This window comes from Rhinopithecus bieti, unplaced genomic scaffold (assembly GCF_001698545.2).
Source record: "Rhinopithecus bieti isolate Rb0 unplaced genomic scaffold, ASM169854v2 scaffold_38611, whole genome shotgun sequence".
Classification (NCBI taxonomy): domain Eukaryota; kingdom Metazoa; phylum Chordata; class Mammalia; order Primates; family Cercopithecidae; genus Rhinopithecus; species Rhinopithecus bieti.
Genome location: NW_016815802.1, coordinates 9,017 through 27,136, shown reverse-complemented (window position 1 = coordinate 27,136; position 18,120 = coordinate 9,017). Strand labels below are relative to the sequence as shown.

General features: G+C 57.2%; 3 protein-coding genes across 11 annotated transcripts in view; 1 reads left to right on the top strand and 2 right to left on the bottom strand.

The window, feature by feature from the left end:
* LOC108516313 (translation initiation factor IF-2-like) overlaps positions 1 to 1,341 on the bottom strand; it is a 36,659-nt gene extending 35,318 nt beyond the window's left edge. Inside the window, exons 1-2 of the mRNA XM_017853721.1 lie at positions 1,330 to 1,341; positions 1,184 to 1,228 (exon numbers count right to left, since the gene is read on the bottom strand). Of these exons, the coding sequence (XP_017709210.1) occupies positions 1,184 to 1,228; positions 1,330 to 1,341 (57 nt within the window). The remainder of the gene's footprint in view (positions 1 to 1,183; positions 1,229 to 1,329) is intronic.
* Positions 1 to 7,893, top strand: SLC39A13 (solute carrier family 39 member 13). Of its 9 annotated transcripts, none has more exons than XM_017853726.1 (11): positions 1 to 80; positions 625 to 728; positions 1,508 to 1,816; positions 3,323 to 3,436; positions 3,723 to 3,844; positions 4,804 to 4,911; positions 5,001 to 5,090; positions 5,809 to 5,859; positions 6,161 to 6,293; positions 6,381 to 6,543; positions 6,676 to 7,893. In XM_017853726.1, exons 3-11 carry the CDS (start codon positions 1,516 to 1,518, stop codon positions 6,749 to 6,751), a joined length of 1,158 nt encoding a protein of 385 aa, XP_017709215.1. In that variant the 5' UTR covers positions 1 to 80; positions 625 to 728; positions 1,508 to 1,515; the 3' UTR covers positions 6,752 to 7,893. The 9 variants fall into 9 exon arrangements, with proteins under 9 accessions (XP_017709215.1, XP_017709214.1, XP_017709213.1 ...); XM_017853725.1 differs by having other exon boundaries at positions 538 to 728; XM_017853724.1 differs by having other exon boundaries at positions 535 to 728.
* A 2,307-nt stretch (positions 7,894 to 10,200) lies between these two features.
* PSMC3 (proteasome 26S subunit, ATPase 3) lies at positions 10,201 to 17,969 on the bottom strand. The gene is made up of 12 exons (XM_017853722.1): positions 17,700 to 17,969; positions 17,360 to 17,443; positions 16,613 to 16,738; positions 16,101 to 16,205; positions 15,923 to 15,985; positions 15,540 to 15,677; positions 14,288 to 14,431; positions 14,034 to 14,182; positions 11,821 to 11,917; positions 11,451 to 11,596; positions 10,548 to 10,629; positions 10,201 to 10,377 (listed from the first exon to the last, which is right to left on the bottom strand). Exons 1-12 carry the CDS (start codon positions 17,772 to 17,774, stop codon positions 10,267 to 10,269), a joined length of 1,320 nt encoding a protein of 439 aa, XP_017709211.1. The 5' UTR covers positions 17,775 to 17,969; the 3' UTR covers positions 10,201 to 10,266.
* Positions 17,970 to 18,120: the final 151 nt, after the last annotated feature.

The following is an 18,120-nucleotide window of genomic DNA, read 5'->3' as shown; positions in this document are numbered from 1 at the left end:
CGGGCGGCTGGGCAGAGCCTGGGCGGGGCGCGGCACCGCAGCTGGATGGCCGGGGCCGCCCGGAGCGCCGCAGCCGCAGGGTGAGTGCCCGCCGGACCCTCGGGGCCCGCATCCCGGGCGTGACGGACCCAGCCGATCCCTCGCCCCGTCTGACTGGTCCTCATCAGACCTGGGCCGGCTCCCAGGACCCGGGAGTCAGGCTCGCCCACCTCGGCCTCCTCTCCCTCATCGCTCCGCGCCCCGCGCCCCATCCCTCCCTCGCTGTCCCCTCAGCGTCCCACCCGCCTCTCTCTGGCTCTCTCACTCTCTCCTTTCCTCTCCCCTCGGACTCTCAGTGTATTCCCTCCCGCTAACCGGTGGTCCCCTCACCTCTGCGTGACCGCCTCGGCCTGGCCCAGTCTTGCCTGTGGTCCCTAGTGGAGCCTCGCTGGCTTTATCAGTGTGCCTGATTAGTTAAGGCCTGGAGGTCCTAGACATGGGCATCTCTGCCACCAACCAGAGGCAGCTGCTTTCTTCCCCTCCTATCTCCATCAGAAGGTGAGGCAACTGAGGCAGGGACGTCACCAGCTCAAGGTCACAGCCAGCCTGAGGCAGGGCAGACCACATTTAAACCTCATGCCCAAGTTTCCAGATGGAACTTCTCGCTTGGTTGACTCACGTCTGCATCCTGTGATCGGCCGGCTGGGCACATTCCTGCTGCAGGGAGCTCCAGGCCTTCCCTGGCACAGGCAAGGCTTCTGCGCCTTCTCATGCACATCCACCTGCACTTTCAGGCTTATCTCATCCTCACAGCTGAGGCAGGTGATATTGATCCCTGTCCTGCAGATGAGGGCACTGAGGTTCAGACGGGGAGGGGGGCTTCAGAGATTTGCCCAGAGTCAGACAGCTCAAAGTGCAGTGTAGAGTTCTCCGCGGGGGCTCTAAAGTCTGCTCTCTGCATGGGAGAGGCATCCCCTGGCTAAAGGCTCCTTCTTCATCAGCCCCACCTCCTGTCGCCCTCAGTGCCCCGGGGACATTGGTCTCATGTCCTAGGAAGAAGCGTGGATGGTCTTGCCCTGGCTCAGCTGCTCAGTTTCCCCACGTGTGTCTCTCTGAATCCACCCCATCCCCTTAGAAGGGGAGCCTCAGTCTCTGGGGTGTCACGGGCAGCAGAGCCTCCCCTGGCAGCCAGAGACACCCGGCTGGGCCGGGCCGCCGGTGGCTGAGGAGAGCCCGCCAGCGCCTCACCCTGTCATTAGGGAAAGTTTAGCCTCAGGCGGAGGTGCTGGCACAGTCTGGAACTGCTCAGAAGGAAAAAATACGCGGTGCTCGGGAGTGGCGCGTGGAGACGCAGGGCCCCATTGCTGTGCACCCAAGCATTTGGATGCTCAGACGCTCTGGCAAGGACAGCAGGAGGGTGGATGCCAGGGTCCCTTGGAGGGAGGAGGGAGGAGGGAGGCGCCACGTTTCCTAAGCAGGTGTGCGGCCAAGGCTGGCAGCTCATGTAGGTGGCCTTTGTGTTTTTCAGTACGTGGCATGCCTGGATGTCCCTGCCCTGGCTGTGGCATGGCGGGCCCAAGGCTCCTCTTCCTCACCGCCCTGGCCCTGGAGCTCTTGGGAAGGGCTGGGGGTTCCCAGCCGGCCCTCCGGAGCCGGGGGACTGCGACGGCCTGCCGCCTGGACAACAAGGAAAGCGAGTCCTGGGGGGCTCTGCTGAGCGGAGAGCGGCTGGACACCTGGATCTGCTCCCTCCTGGGTTCCCTCATGGTGGGGCTCAGTGGGGTCTTCCCGTTGCTCGTCATTCCCCTAGAGATGGGGACCATGCTGCGCTCAGAAGGTGGGTGGCTCTCCGATGGCGCCCAGGGCCAGCCAGCGTGTGGGAAGCACGCTGCTGCTCTTCTTAGGAGACCCCGGGTCACAGAGTGTCTGAGATGGAGGGAGAGGATTGAATAGAACTTCTCCCCTTGGTACTCTCAGGAGTTATCTAGCCAGGGGTGGCTGGTTTTGGCTTCCCCAGGAAGCTATGAGCTATGAGCACCTGGCAGCAGGGCCTGCCCCTGGGGAGGGAGTCCAGGAGATGGGGATGTGGGCACACATCTGTGTGCCCTGACTACCCTTTTGTACCAGGAGCATGTACTGCCCGTTCATAAATAACATGTTGTAACAAAACACGCAGGAGAGCTCTAGGGAGCTGCTAAGAATGCATGTGCCTATCCCCCACCCAAGAGGGGTGGACCAGGGCCCTGCGAATCTGTTAGAAACGAGCATCCCAGAGGCTGATGCTGCCTGCTGGATGCTCAGGAACCATTCACTTACCAGATAGTTACCCAGCAGCTCTGTGCCAGGCACTGAGCTGAGGGCGGCTGTGACCCTGCTCGGGCCACGGTCAGGCCTGTGCTCACCCTTCAGAGCAGCCCTGCGAGGTCAGTACAGGGAGCACTTGGATTATTAGTTCCATTTTACAAGTGAGGATGCACAGGCACAGAGAGGTTCTTTGACCAGCCCAAGGTCACCCAGCCAGGAAATAGCAGTTTCCCCTGGGATCCCACCCCAAACTCAGCTGCCTCTGTCCTCTAGGCCTCAGTTTCTCTATCAAGCCAAAGGGTTGGACATGGCTTTCAGGTAGGCGACTTCCAACTCTGGATGCTGCAAGTCCCCAAATCTCTGCCACTTTTCTGAGAGTGACAGCAGCTGAGAAAAATTCCCACTTATTGAGCACTTGCTATACATATTGTCATTTAATTCCCATAAGAGCCCATAAAAGGCTCACGACTGTAATCCCAGCAGTTTGGGAGGCTGAGGTGGGCAGATCACCTGAGGTCAGGAGTTCAAGACCAGCCTGGCCAACATGGTGACACACCATCTCTACCAAAAATATAAAAATTAGCTAGATGTGGTGGCATGCACCTATAATCCCAGCTACTTAGGAGGCTGAGGCAGGAGAATCGCTTGAACAGAGGTTGCAGTGAGCCAAGATCACGCCACTGTACTCCAGCCTGAGCAACAGAGTGAGACTCTGTCTCAAAACAAAAGATAAAATAATAATTCCCTTAAGACCCCATTTACAGATGGAGAAACTGAGTCTCCAAAGTCATCTGCCAAGGTCACCAGGTAGTGGGTTGGGAGCTGGGACCTGTCAGCTCTTCACCATGATGTGGTGGTGGCCCTATGGGCATTTGGCAGGGTGTGGTGTTTCTGCTGTGAGGTGGGGGGCCCAGGAAGAGCAGCCACCCATCTCCAGCCTTCTGCAGGCCCAGGAAGAGCCCAGTGAGTGGAGTGGGACGGAGGTCAGGCCAGGAGCTCCAGCGGGTCGGCCCCCAGATCCCACATCTCTCCCTTATAGCTGGGGCCTGGCGCCTGAAGCAGCTGCTCAGCTTCGCCCTGGGGGGACTCTTGGGCAATGTGTTTCTGCACCTGCTGCCCGAAGCCTGGGCCTACACATGCAGCGCCAGCCCTGGTGAGTGAGGCCACAGGCCAGGGGCAAGACAGTGCCCGGAGTGGGGGCCTGGTGCCCACGCCCAGGGATGACCAGGAGAGGGATTCTGGGTATCTGGCAGGAGCTTGCCTGGGAGGGAGGGAGGGAGGGTTATCATCCCGGTCTCAGGGCCCTGGCCTTAGTGGGAGTTCTAGGCCCCAGCTGCCCGACCCACCCTTGTCACTGCCCTGGTGCCCTGGATGAGATCCCATTCCAAATGGCCCCCTCCTATGGCCCTGGCTTGGCCTGGCCTTGCCGCCCCCTGCAGGTGGTGAGGGGCAGACCCTGCAGCAGCAGCAGCAGCTGGGGCTATGGGTCATTGCTGGCATCCTGACCTTCCTGGCATTGGAGAAGATGTTCCTGGACAGCAAGGCGGAGGGGACCAGCCAGGTGGGCCCCACACCCAAGGGCCTGGATATATCAGCCTCTGTTCTGTGGTGGTGCCCGGGGCCTGGAGGCCCAGGTTCTGAGTTGAGCCCTGAAAAGAGGGGTCTCCTGGCCCTCCCCTGGGAGCTGCGGGAGGCTGGGCCACCTTTCTTGGGAGTGACAGCATTAGCCCCTGATGTAGCTTGTTCTGGTAGCCTGATGGTGACAGCAGTTGGGGAGGGTTTGTTGAGTTTGGGGGCACCCAGCTGATAGAGTAGTAGAGAATTCTAGCTAGAAAAAAGAGGGGCTCCTGTCTTTTTTTTTTTTTTTTTTTTGAGACGGAGTCTCACTCTGTCACCCAGGCTGAAGTCCAGTGGTGCAATCTCGGCTCACTGCAACCTCTGCCTTCCAGGTTCAAGCGATTCTCCTGCCTCAGCCTCCTGAGTAGCTGGGACTACAGGCGCGCGCCACCATGCCCAGCTAAATTTTGTATTTTTAGTAGAGACAGGGTTTCACCATGTTGTCCAGGGTGGTCTCGATCTCCTGACCTTGTGATCCACCCACCTCAGCCTCCCAAATATTATTATTATTATTATTATTATTTTGAGACAGAGTCTCGCTCCGTCACCCAGGCTGGAGTGCAGTGGCATGATCTCGGCTCACTGCAACTTTCACCTCCCAGGTTCAAGCGATTCTTCTGCCTCAGCCTACCAAGTAGCTGGGACTACAGGCACACGCCACCACACCCGGCTAATTTTTGTATTTTTAGTAGAAGTGGGGTTTCACCATGTTGGCCAGGCTGGTCTCGAACTCCTGACCTCAGGTGATCCATCTGCCTTGGGCTCTCAAAGTGCTGGATTACAGGCGTGAGCCACTGCGCCTGGCCCCCTGTCTCTCTTTTTCCATCTCTCTCTCCCCTTCTGTCTGCCCTGGCTGAGTGGGGGGCATCTAATGTCACCTCTCCCTCCTTCTCCTGGCCCTAGGCCCCCAACAAAGACCCCACTGCTGCTGCCGCTGCGCTCAATGGAGGCCACTGTCTGGCCCAGCCGGCCGCAGAGCCCGGCCTCGGTGCCGTGGTCCGGAGCATCAAAGTGAGTGGCCTGCTCAGGGCCCCTGCAGCCGCACAGCTCTGAGTGGCCAGTCCCACTCAGCCCTGCCTCCTGCCTTCCCTCCTTCCCAGGTCAGCGGCTACCTCAACCTGCTCGCCAACACCATCGACAACTTCACCCATGGGCTGGCTGTGGCTGCCAGCTTCCTTGTGAGCAAGAAGGTGAGGGGCTTGGGGCTGGTAGGGCTCTGGCGATTCTGGTGGCAGCCATGAGACTGCCTGTGTCTGGAGTCTCTGCTTCCTGCCCCTCCATTGCCAGCGCCCTCATCTAAGACCCTCATCCCCATCCTCCCTGCTGCTGTCCTGGCCACTACCATTCTGATCCTGAGCCCCTGGTCTGTTCCTGTTCCTAGCACTCCTTGTTGGGTGCCTCTATCAAGCTGCTAGGCGTGGACCCTGCCTGCTCCTAGATGCTTCTTCCTTCACCTCCTCCCTCTGGCCTCTGGCCCAGGGGCGGCCTACTCTGCAGCTGGCCGAGCTCCTTCCCACCTCACACTGTTCCCCCTGCCTGGAATGTTCTCCCGCCCACACTTTGAGCGGCTGACGACTCATCCTTGGGGCCTCGACTTACATGGACTCCTCCACCAGGCCTTTGCTGACCTCATCTAAATTTGGTCCCTGGGCCTGCTCCCCTGGGCACCCTGTCCATCCTTTCCTTCCCAGCGCCTGTGAGTGTGTGAGTCCTATCTCTCCCCTCTAGACCGCTAGCTTCGTGAAGGCAGGTTCCTTGTCCCCTTTAGTCACTGCTGTATTTCTAGTGGCCAACACAGTGCCCACCCAGAGCCAGCTCAGAGCAGAGTAAACCTCTGTGGAATGAGTGGGCAAGTGGGGTGCCCAGCCCTCAACACAGACCCTGCAGCCACGGCTCCCCTCCCTGCAGATCGGGCTCCTGACAACCATGGCCATCCTCCTGCATGAGATCCCCCATGAGGTGAGCGCTTGTAGGGCGGCCCCCAGGGGCCAAGGTCCCCACAGTGCCCATGGTCAGCATGAGTGTGGAGTTCAGGAGGGCTTGCGGGTGGGCCTTCCCAGTGTGGCACTCTGGGGCTGGGCTGTGAGGGCCGGAGCTCCTCACCCCAGCAGCCTGCAGCTGCCATCTCTGCCATACTCAGGATGGGAGTCCCAGGGGTAGGGTGGGGAAGGGCAGGGGGCTCAGTGTGTGTATCGTACCTGAGCACTCAGGGCATCAGGCCCCGCTGGGGCGCAGGGTGAACCTCCGGACCTCCCTTCAGGTGGGCGACTTTGCCATCCTGCTCCGGGCTGGCTTTGACCGATGGAGCGCAGCCAAGCTGCAACTCTCGACAGCGCTGGGGGGCCTGCTGGGCGCCGGCTTTGCCATCTGTACCCAGTCCCCCAAGGGAGTAGGTATGGGCGTGGCGGGTGGTGGTGGCGGGTGGCATGAGTAGAGGGGCACCAGCCAAAGGATTTGGCTGCCTCACCGCTGGTCCCCAGGCCCGGGAGGCAGGGAGCATACGCAGTGCCCTGGGTGCCCAGTCGGGTGTTCTCCCGCTGCAGAGGAGACGGCAGCCTGGGTCCTGCCCTTCACCTCTGGAGGCTTTCTCTACATCGCCTTGGTGAACGTGCTCCCTGACCTCTTGGAAGAAGAGGACCCGTGGTGAGTGACCTGTTGGCGGAAGAGGACTGCCACTCACAGGGCCCTTAAGAGACTCAGGAGGGAGGGGCTCCTGGCAGCTTCCTGCTCCTCCCTGCCCATGCCTCCACCGTGAGCCCCGTTCCCTCCCGACAGGCGCTCCCTGCAGCAGCTGCTTCTGCTCTGTGCGGGCATCGTGGTGATGGTGCTGTTCTCGATCTTCGTGGATTAACCTTCCCTGATGCCCTGACGCCCCTGCCCCCTGCAGCAATAAGATGCTCGGATTCACTCTGTGACTGCATATGTGAGAGGCAGAGAGGGCGAGTGCCTGCGAGACAGAATGAGCCTCCCACCAGACAGGAGGGAGATGTGCGTGGATGTGTGTGATGTGCACATGTGGCCAGAGGCATGTGTGGGAGACCGACACTGTGATCCCTGTGCTGGGTCCGGGGCCCAGTGTAGCGCCTGTCCCCAGCCATGCTGTGGTTACCTCTCCTTGCCACCCTGTCATCTTGCACCTCCCGGAGTGAAGCAGCGAGGAACAGCAGCACTGGTCCCAAGCAGAGGCCTTGCCCTGCCGGGATCCTGGGAGTGAGAGCAGCCCAAGGATCCCAGGGTGCAGGGAACTCTGGAGCTGCCCACCTCCTGCTGCCCCCTCTGCACACGCAGCCAGTCCCCAGGCGGCCTAGGGGCTAAAGCTGGGGCGGCTTCTCTCCCTTTTCCTGGCCCTTCCTTTCCCACCTCTAAACCAAAGAAAGGAGAGGCAGGTGCTCGTGTACCCCAGCCCCACTCAGCACTGACAGTCCCCAGCTCCTAGCAGTGAGCTGGGAGGCGCTTCCTAAGACCCTTTCCTCAGGGCTGCTGGCCCTGGGAGCTCATTCCTGGTCAACACACCCTGGCAGCACCAGCAGCTCATGCCACCTCCAGCTGCCAAACAGCAGCCTGCTGGGCAGGGAGCAGCCGCAGGCCAGAGAGGGCTCCTGGTCCAGCTCAGGGACGCTCCTGCCAGCACAGGGGCCAGGGACTCCTGGAGCAGGCACAGAGCGAGCCCAGGCTGCTCTCCCCAGCTCAGGCCCCTTTCCTTCCCCACTGGGGTTGGGGTAGGTGGGGGCGGTGAGGGCTCCGAGTTGTCAGCGCTCAGGAATGTGCTCCGGGAGAGTGCTGAAGCCATAATCCCCAAGCATTTCCCTTGGCTGACGCCCAGGTACTCAGCTGGCCCACTGCACAGCCAGGCCTAGCCCTGCCCTTGACCGTGGATGTTTTCAGAAGTGGCCATCGAGAGGTCTGGGTGGTTTTATAGCAACTTTGCTGTGATTCCGTTTGTATCTGTAAATATTTGTTCTATAGAGGATACAAATAAATATTATCCACACACTGGCTGCCTTGGTTCTGCACGGCCTTCCATGGCCACACAGGGCCTTCCTCACTGCCACTGCCAGTCCCCTGTCTCTGAACTGTCACCCCTGCAGTGCGTCTCTGAACATTCCATGTCTTCCTGGCTTTTTATTCCAATAATGACAGAGCACCTATACGAGCCTGGTCCTATGCCATTTTAGTCCCTCACCACCAACAACTCCAGGACGCTGTCCTTATTTCTTTTTTTGAAAGTCTCACTTTGTCACCCAGGCTGGAGTGCAGTGGCACGGTCTCGGCTCACTGCAACCTCCACCTCCTGGGTTCAAACAATTACCCCTGCCTCAGCCTCCCAAGTAGCTGGGACTACAGGCACCTGCCACCACACCTGGCTAATTTTTAAAATATTTTTAGTAGAGATGGGGTTTCACCATATTGGCCAGGCTGGTCTTGAACTCCTGACCTTGAGATCTGCCCGCCTCAGCCTCCCAAAGTGTTGGGCTTACAGGTGTGAGCCACTGCACCCAGTTAGGGTGCTTATTTTATAGAACTGCAAGCCACAGCATTTTCCCTACCTGCCCCCCATTCCCCCTCACTGAAAATGTAACCAGGGAAGGAAGCTCCAGCCACAAAGTCATCTCCAGGTTTGGCCTCAAATTAATTAAGCTCTCATTTGCTTAAAAAAGAGAGAGGCCGGGTATGGTGGCTCACGCCTGTAATCCCAGAACTTTGGGAAGCCAAAGATGACAAGGTCAGGAGTTCGAGACCAGCCTGGCCAATATGGTGAAACCCCTGTCTCTACTGAAAAGACAAAAATTAGCCAGGTGCAGTGGCAGGTGCCTGTAATCCCAGCTACTCAGGAAGCTGAGGCAGGAGAATTGTTTGAACCTGGGAGACGGAGGCTGTAGTGAGCTGAGATCGCGCCACTGCACTCCAGCCTGGGTGATGGAGCAAGACCCCGTATCAAAAATAATAAAGAAAAAGAAGAAAAGATAATATGGGACCCTTATTCAAAACCACACCCCGTCTCTTCTGAAGGTGTGGAGTAGAAGAACACCAGGCACAGGGCGCTGCTTCCCCAGTCCTGTCAAGAGAATGTGGGTGGGGGTGCCCAGTCCACCTCCTCCCTCCCAGGCCAGCCAGGACTGCTGTCAATAGTCCACTGGCTGGGATCTGCAGTCTGGGCGGTGTCATGGAGAGTGGGAGAGGTGGATATGAAACCCCAGTAACGTCCTTAGCTGGGAGTGTTTGGCTCTCAATGTTTCTAACAGCAAAACGTTTTTAAATGACATAGTATTTGCTTCGCCTAGCTGCGACACAGCAAAACGTTTTTAAATGACATAGTATTTGCTTCGCCTAGCTGCGACACATCCTGTAAGATAACTGTCTCAAGGATCCAGTGACTCCTGGCCTCAGATCCAAGGAATGAACCACAGCCGTCCTGGCCAGCTGCCCCCCTCACCTATGCAGGTACTCAGGGCTGCCAGCCAGGGTGCCAAGCCCTGCTGGATGGCAGACAGTGCGTGCGAGCATCACGGCCCACTGGAAGAGGCCGGGGGCCCCATTTTGGAGATGAGGAAACCAAAGCACGGTGGGTGTGGTCCCTGTGGGGGAACTTGGGTATCATGGTCAGGAGCAAATGCCGTCTGGTTAGAAGAAGGAACAGGAATGCAGGACTGGGGTGACTGAGTCCAGGGCAGGGGACAGAACTAGAAGCACGTCAGGGGCTGTGCTGCTAGACTCCTGAGGCAGGGGCTGAGGAGTCAGTGGGAAGCCAAGCAGGGGCACCCAGGGAAGGTAAGGGGCCAGCTGGAGTGAAGAGACAGCCGAACTGGGGGAGGGGAGCAGAGTGACAGATGAGTCCTAGAGGGGCTCCCAGTGGATCCTGTTCAGGCTCAGTTTTTGGCCAAAAGACAGGGACAGAAAGAGCTAAGGGAGCGTCTGGAGAAACAGGGCCAGGAAACGAGGGAGGAGGCTGAAAGCCTAAACCCAAGCCTGGCTTTACCAGGAGGCCAGGACTAGTGCCAGACACCAAAATGCCAAAAGGGAAAGGGTGGCTTCTATCTAGGTCCTCTGTGCAGGAACTGCAGGCCCATGAGCCTCTGAAAGCTCAGAGCAGAGTGGTGCTCAGGGAGAGAGGGCTCGCAGGGGCATGAAGGCCCATGCAGCAGCTGCAGCACCACGCGTGGCACCAGAAAGCCTCACCCTGACCAGTGGTGTGGGGCCCACGGCTGCCTCAGGGTTTCCAGGCTGCAGCACCTGAGGAAGGGGCCTCCTGCACATGCCCCCACTCCTCCAGCCAGAGCCCAGGGAAAGCAGACAAGCAGCGGCAGGGACCCTAAACCATCTTTTATTGCGCACTTCAGCCGTGAGACCGGGGCCGGCCGGCGCGCCCTAGGCGTAGTACTGCAGGTTGGCTTTCTTCTTGGCCTGCACCTCCAGGATGCCTTCCATGTAGTCCTCGTGGGTGAGCTCCGTGGCACCCCTGCGCAGTGCAATCATGCCCTACAGCCAGGACAGACAGAGTCTAGGTCTGAACGCCTGAATGCCTTTCCTGGCTCCCTGAGGCTTAGGCCTCTTCCACCAGCTGTCTCCACCAGTCAAATGCCCCCATCCTGTCCAAGAAGGGGGCAAGAAGGCACAAAGCGACGCACCCACCCCGCCTGACCACTCACCGCTTCCACACACACAGCCTTGCACTGGGCCCCGTTGAAGTCATCTGTGCAGCGGGCCAGCTCCTCGTAGTTCACGTCAGGACTGGGGAGAGGACAGATACCACAGGCTCAGTGGCTCATGTGGAGTGGGCAGAGGGGCCAAATGTCCTCCCCTGGCCCTGTCAAGCAACAAAGTCAAGTCGCCCTGAGATCAGAAGCAAGTTCCTTACCCAATCAACGCACCTTGTTTTCTTCTCAGTAGAAGATGTGGGGGACAAAGGGAGGAAGTTAATGCAGGTTATACCAGGTTATTTCTAGGGTCTTTTGAGCTCTGGCCTTCTAGAAATCTGCATTTGAGACTCCAGGGACTGACTCGGCATGAGGCAGGGGAGCAGGGGGATGTGGGGACAAAAGATGGTCCCCCAGCTCAGCAGGCCCTGCTGTCCTCATCCTGTGCCAGCACTGTGCTTGACACTGTCACATCTAATCCTTGCCACAACCCTGTGAAATCGGTGCTATCACCCCCAAGTCCCAAATAAGAAGTGAGGCTGAGAGGGCATGGCACCTGCTAAGAGTCGTACATATCTGAACTCAAGTCCATCTGGCCCCGGCCATGCCTGGCCTGTGCTCATGGGCTGAGGTGTGAGGCAGGGAAAATGAGTACCTCCAGCCTCTGTGCCTTCAGAGGAGGGGTGAAGTCTAAGGAGCAGAGCACCCAGAATTATGACCTGGGCCCTGGCAAGATGCTACATCAGGCAACTGGAGAGAAACGGAGGCTGGGGTGTGGAACGGTACTGTGTGTGCCTCGGGCCGGGCAGGTGGTGGTCGTGGAGGCTGGGGAAGCTCAGTACAGAGAAGCGCGGCAGAGACATCCTCCTCCTGCGCCTATCCAGGTCTCCGTGCCCTGCCTGTACCCCTGCTCACCTGACGTTCATCTTTCGGGAGTGGATCTGCATGATTCTGGCTCGGGCCTCCTCGTTGGGCATTGGGAACTCGATCTTGCGGTCCAGGCGCCCCGAGCGGAGCAGGGCGGGGTCCAGAATGTCCACCCTGTTTGTGGCTGCAATTACCTGAGGAAGAGAAGCCATAACTTGAACAAAGGAGCAAGGTGCTCACAGATGGGCAGACACAGTCAAAAAAGGCAGAGAGGCAGCCCCCAGAGTGCAGGTGAGACACATGGGATGTTAAGGACAGATCCCAATTCTCATTCCAGCTCCACCACAGGCTAGCTGGGAGCCTGACAGCTCCTGACCTCTGAGCCTCATCTTCTTCGCCTGGGAGTGCTAATACTTACCTTAACTTGGGTGTTGGGCTGGAAGCCATCCAGCTGGTTCAGAAGCTCCAGCATTGTCCTCTGCACCTCCCGGTCCCCAGCCTTCTCACTGTCAAAGCTAGGGCACAGGAAGCCCAAGATGCTGGTGAGGGCACAGCTTAGGCAGAGCCCTCCCCTCCTCTACCCCCTGGAAGCCTAACTTAACCTGTCTAGGGCAGGGAAATGGCTCACTCTACTTGGGGCCCCCAGCCCGGGGACTGGCACATAAAAGGTGTCATTAATTGTTGACCACAAGTCAGAGACTGAAGAGGCTCCTGGAATCATGTGGTGGACTGAGGATAAAACAGTGAGCAAGGCTGGGTGCAGTGGCTCACGCCTATAATCCCAGCCCTTTGGGAGGTCAAGGTGGGCGGATCACCTGGGGTCAGGAGTTCGAGACTAGCCTGGCCAACATGGTGAAACCCTGTTTCTACTAAAAATACAAAAATTAGCTGGGTGTGGTGGCAGGCACTTGTAATCTCAGCTACTCAGGAGGCTGAGGCAGGAGAATTGCTTGAGCCTGGGAGGCGGAGGTTGCAGTGTGCTGAGATCACGCCACTGCACTCCAGCCTGGGCAACAGAGCGAGACTCCATCTCAACAACAACAAAAAAGCAAAACCAGCCACTGCTTGCGCTGTTACTGTGATGAATGTGTGCTTGCAAACTGAGTTAACTCTTAGAGAAACAGGGATCTGGCCCAGCCTTGGATGGTGCTGTACAGGAGAGTCCAGACAGGCATCCCCGAGGAAGTGTCCCTGAGGTTGAGATCTGAAGGTTGAAAGCCCACCAGCTGGGCAACTAACCAGTGGAGAACAGGGTAAGAGCCACGGCGGGCCTGAAACACAGGAAGCACTGTGGCAGGAGTCCAGAGCAGGGGAGGCAGGAGACAGGCATGAAATGAGGTTGGAAGCGCAAAAGGGCAGCACACGGTGAGCCTTGCAAGTCCAGTGTTTATCCCAGGGAGCAACAGGAAGGCCGAGGAAGGGTTTTTTTTTTTTTTTTTGAGATGGAGTCTCGCTCTGTCACCCAGGCTGGAGTGCAATGGCACAATCCTAGCTCACTGCAACCTCCGCCTCCCGGGTTCAAGCGATTGTCCTGCCTCAGCCTCCCGAATAGCTGGGATTACAGGCATGTACCACCACACCAGGCTAAATTTTTCTATTTTTAGTAGAGACGGGTTTCACCATGTTGGCCAGGCTGGTCTCGAATTCCAGACCTCAAGTGATCCACTCACCTCAGCCTCCCAAAGTGCAGGGATTATAGGCGTGAGCCACGGCGTCCAGCCAGGAAGGGTTTTTAACAGGATTGGTTTGTGTCAGGGACCACTGTGGGTTCATGTGAGCAAGGTGGCCAGATTCCTGCTTTGGCATTTTTTGTTTTTTTTTTTTTTGAGACAGAGTCTTGCTCTGTCACTAGGCTGGAGTGCAGCGGCACGATCTTGGCTCACTGCAACCTCTGCCTCCCAGGTTCAAGCGATTCTCATGCCTCAGCCTCCCGGGCAGCTGGGATTACCGGTGCACACCACCATGCCTGCCTAATTTTTTTGTGTTTTTAGTAGAGACGAGGTTTTACCATATTGGTCAGGCTGATCTTGAACTCCTGGCCTCAAGTGATCCACCTGCCTCAGCCTCCCAAAGTGCTGGGATTACAGGCATTCTTTTTTTTTTTTTTTTTTTTTTTTAAGACAGGGTTTCACTTTGTCACCCAGGTTGGAGTGCAGTGGTGCCATCACAGCTCACTACAGCCATAACCTCCCAGGCTCAAGCAATCCTCCCACCTCAGCTCCTGAGTAGCTGGGACTAGAAGTGTGCACCACCACGCCTGACTAATATTTTTATTTTTTTTATAAAGATAGAATCTCCCTATGTTGTCCATACTGGTCTCAAACTGCTGGGCTCAAGTGATCCTCCCACCTCGGCCTCCCAAAGTGGTGGGATTATAGGCGTGAGCCACCACGCCCGGCCCAGATTCCTGTTTTGAAAGGAACATGCTGGCAGCTATGGGAATGAATGGCTGGGGAAACAGGGAGGCTATTGATCAAGAGTTAGGAATCTGAACCTCAAGAGCTGAGGAGTCACCATCCAGGGGCAGGAGGGAATACAGGGTGGGAAAGAACCACAATTGAGCACAACTGAGAGTCCACCCCTTCCCTCCACCACCACAGAGATTGCTGGGGATCCTTGGCCCTCCCTTACCGTTTGGTGCCAATGGCATCCAACTCATCAATGAAGATGATAGAGGGCGCTTTCTCCTTGGCCAGGGCAAAGGCATCCCGGACTAGCTTGGCACCATCTCCAATGAACATCTGCACCAGCTGGGGGCCAGCCAGCTTTAGGAAGGTGGCCTGGAAGGAAAAGGTGGTAGGGTCAGGTCACAGGCAGACACTTTGAGCCCATTTGGTAGTTTCTGCTCCTGCCCATTTCCCCTGCATCCCTCCCAAAGTACTCACCTTAGTCTGTGCGGCACAGGCCCGGGCCAGGAGGGTCTTCCCTGTCCCTGGAGGCCCATACATCAGCACTCCTTTTGGAGGTTGGATCCCCAAGTTCTCAAACTTCTCCTTGTGATTCATTGGCAAGACAATGGCCTCCACCAGCTGCCAGGAGGAAGTCCTGGGTGAGGAGATGAAGCCCTGAGGGCTCCTACAGTCCAACCCTTCATGGCTCCAACCCCAATCTGAATCCCTACTCTAACTCGGGGACATGCCCACTCCTTTCCCCGTATCAAGAGGACACAGAACGCTCATCCCCACCAAGGCTGAGCTATGGACTCTCCAGGAACAAGAGTATATGAGGCCGGGCACGGTGGCTCAAGCCTGTAATCCCAGCACTTTGGGAGGCCAAGACGGGTGGATCACGAGGTCAGGAGATCGAGACCATCCTGGCTAACACGGTGAAACCCCGTCTCTACTAAAAAATACAAAAAACTAGCCGGGCAAGGTGGCGGGCGCCTGTAGTCCCAGCTACTCGGAGGCTGAGGCAGAAGAATGGCGTAAACCCGGGAGGCAGAGCTTGCAGTGAGCTGAGAACCGGCCACTGCACTCCAGCCCGGGCGACAGAGCGAGACTCTGTCTCACAAAAAAAAAAGAGTATATGACAGAAAGACACTGGGCCGGGGGCCGGGAGCAGTGGCTCATGCCTGTAATCCCAGCACTTTGGGAGGCCAAGGAAGGTGGATCACCTGAGGTTGGGAGTTCAAGACCAGCCTGACCAACATGGAGAAACCCTGTCTCTATAGAGAGACTGCTAAAAAGAGAGACTCTGCTAAAAATAGAAACTGCTAAAATTAGCCAGGCTTGGTGGCGCACGCCTGTAATCCCAGCTACTCGGGAGGCTGAGGCAGGAGAATCACTTGAATCTGGGAGGTGGAGTTTGCAGTGAGCTGAAATCGTGCCACTGCACTCCAGCTTGGGCAGCAAAAGCAAAACTCTGTCTCAAAAAATAAAAATAAAAAAGATGCTGGGCCAGAAACCAGGAACCTGAGCTCCAGTCCTGGCTCTGGTCTTTCTGTGACCCTGGGGAAGGCATTTAAACTCTCTGGGCTTTAGTCTCCTCACCTGTCACATGGCAGCCCTCCCTTCCTCCCTAGGTTGCTATGGGGATAAAAGACACATTAGGGAGATGAGCTGCATCTCATCTCATCTCAATGGCGTGGGGAAACTGAAATGCTGTTGAGGCTGCTGGCAGCTGCCGTGCCTCCCTCACCTCTTGGATCTGCTTGTCCAAGCCCCCAATATCACTGTATTGCTCCGTGGGCCTCTCGTCTACCTCCATGGCCTTCACCCGCGAGTCGTACTCTGTGGGCAGCGTCTCCAGGATCAGATAGGAGTCTTTGTTCACACCCTAAGGACACAGCACAGGGCCTTCAGATTTGGCCCAGCTCAAGGGCTACCCAATTGACTGGTGACAGGTGTCGGCAGAGGGGAAGACACAGGACTGGGCAATACAAGAATCAAACAGCAAGTAGACAGGATCCCAGACTCTCTTGAGTTGTTCTGCCAAGATTCAGAGCCAACAGTGACCTGGGGCGGGCGCAGGGGCTCAGCTAGTCACCAGAAAAGCACTGCCTGGGCTCAGGCCCCACTCACCACCAGGTCTCCTGGCTTTAGCTTTTCAGCATCCACCAACCCAATCACAGGAAGGAAGTATGTCTGTGAATAAGTTACAGGGGCAGTCTCAGTTAGTGTCCTCAGGGAAGGCTCCCTAGTCCTGTCCCACATCTGCTCCTCACCCTCCTCCAGTCTCTTATTGCTGAGCCATGCTCACCTGTCGTGTAGAGGTTTTGATCACAGCACACTTTCCCTTCCTCTGGGAGTCCAGGTCAATATTGGCACCATCCTCCTCTTGGTCATTAGGATCAACATCTAGGAGCTGGGAAGGAAAAACACTCAGCCCCTTGAACTCCCCAAGGCCTAGTGCTTCCTAAGTCAGTTCCTAATCTCTGCAGGGCTGGCCATCCCTACCTCCCTCCTCCAACAGCCCTGAGCCCAGCAAAGGTGGGTGCCCCTGCTAAGCCCAGGGATTGATCTCCGTGTAGGTGCTCCTCCTCTGCACCGGGCTCATCTACCCCAGAGGAGACATAACCAACAGAAAAGGAGACATGTGAGACTTCCAAGGCCTTTGCAGGCCCCCTTCTCCCCATTAAAGTGCCCCAGGAGGTGTAGCTCTGACATGCAGTTTGGCCTCAAAACCTCTACCCCCTCTTTCCCTAGCAGCCCCACCCCGCTTGTCCCCAATCCCCGCTGACTCCCTCTTTTCCCCTCCACATACACACACACCTCGATGACGTTGGAGACAAGGTACGGCAGGGTCTTGTTCACTTTGATTTTCTCACTGTTCTCTTTGATCTTGTCCTTCATGGCTTGGAGTTCATGGGTGACTCTCAACACTTCACTCTTCATGATCTGAGATGAGAAGGGGGGGAGGAGCAAATATAAGCCCTGGCACAGCTTATGCTAGAGCCCTGTAACTGGTGAGGTCCAGGGTGTCCAGGGGACCCCCCCCCCATCCATTCATCCAGTTCTGAGGCTCTCTGAAGGCAGAGTCTGACTGTGTCCACATCCCGTAGAAGTCGAAACAGGAGGCCAGTGTGGAAACCTCCTGGTGAAATAGTGGTAGTATTGGAATAAAAGCAGGCCTCTGAGACAGGCAAATATAGGTTTTAGGTTCTGCCTGTTAGTAAGAACTGGGTGCTTTATCGCAGGACAAATGACTCTGAGCCTCAGTTTACTCATCTGTAAAATAGGGATTTTACTAAAAGTAGGATGCTTGAGAGGATTATTCCCAGTTATCACTGGGAAAGGCAATCTGATAACTTCTCATCTCAGCCCAGGTCTCCCACCATCCCCTGACTGTCTTCCTGTCCCTTTTAAGGCTGTTTTCTTTCCTCTTTTCCTGGTCCGAAGTGGAAGCCTGAGCCCCATGTCTCCCCCAGGGTGCCCGAGAAGGAAGTAGGAGAGGCAACTCGGATCGCTGGGGCCTGTCCTGTGGGGACTCCATCGCCCGCACAGGAGCTGTGCGCCCACCTTGATCTCACTGTCCAGCAGCCGTGTGCGCTGGATGATCTCCTCCGTGGACATCTTGAGCACCTCCTCCCCAATTCCATCTTGCTGTAAAAAATTATTTGTTTATTTATATATTTATTTTTACTTAGGACAAGCATCCCTCGTTCTCCGAACCCACTCACAGCCTCAGTTTCCACGCCCATAAAGCCAGGATGAAGGAGTCAGGACCCCTGTCCACATCCCAAACGACCCCGTCCCCGAGACCGGGTCAGACCTTGACCCCCAGCCACCTCCTTCCCTCCTGTCAATGGCGTCTCCCTGCGGGCCCGGTTCCCGGACCGCCAGGTCGCCCGGTGCCCACCTCGGCCTCATCCCACACGGTCGCCATCTTCTCCTGCCGAGTCACTGGACTCTCGAGATTCGGCAGCAGATTCATTTCCTGGAGGAGCGGGCCGACGATGGGACCAGGCGGGAGCCGCAACGGGAGATTAATACCGTCTTTCTTAAGGCCTTCTCTTGGCCAGTGGAGAACCTCCCTCCGCAAATCCCGACTCCTGACCGGGCCAGCTCCGGCCGTGCTGCCGAGCAGCGAATCTGCCGCTCCGATTCCAAAGACCAACCCCTGGCCACAGGCCCCGCCCCCGCAGCCCGTGAAACGATCCCTCCCGCGTCCTATTTTTGCCGGGCGCGAGAGGTGGGGCCGCTATTGGCCGACACGCGCGTTGGGGGCGGGGCCTAGGTGTAAAACCGGAAAGAGGGGAGAGGGGAGAGGGGAGAGGGCA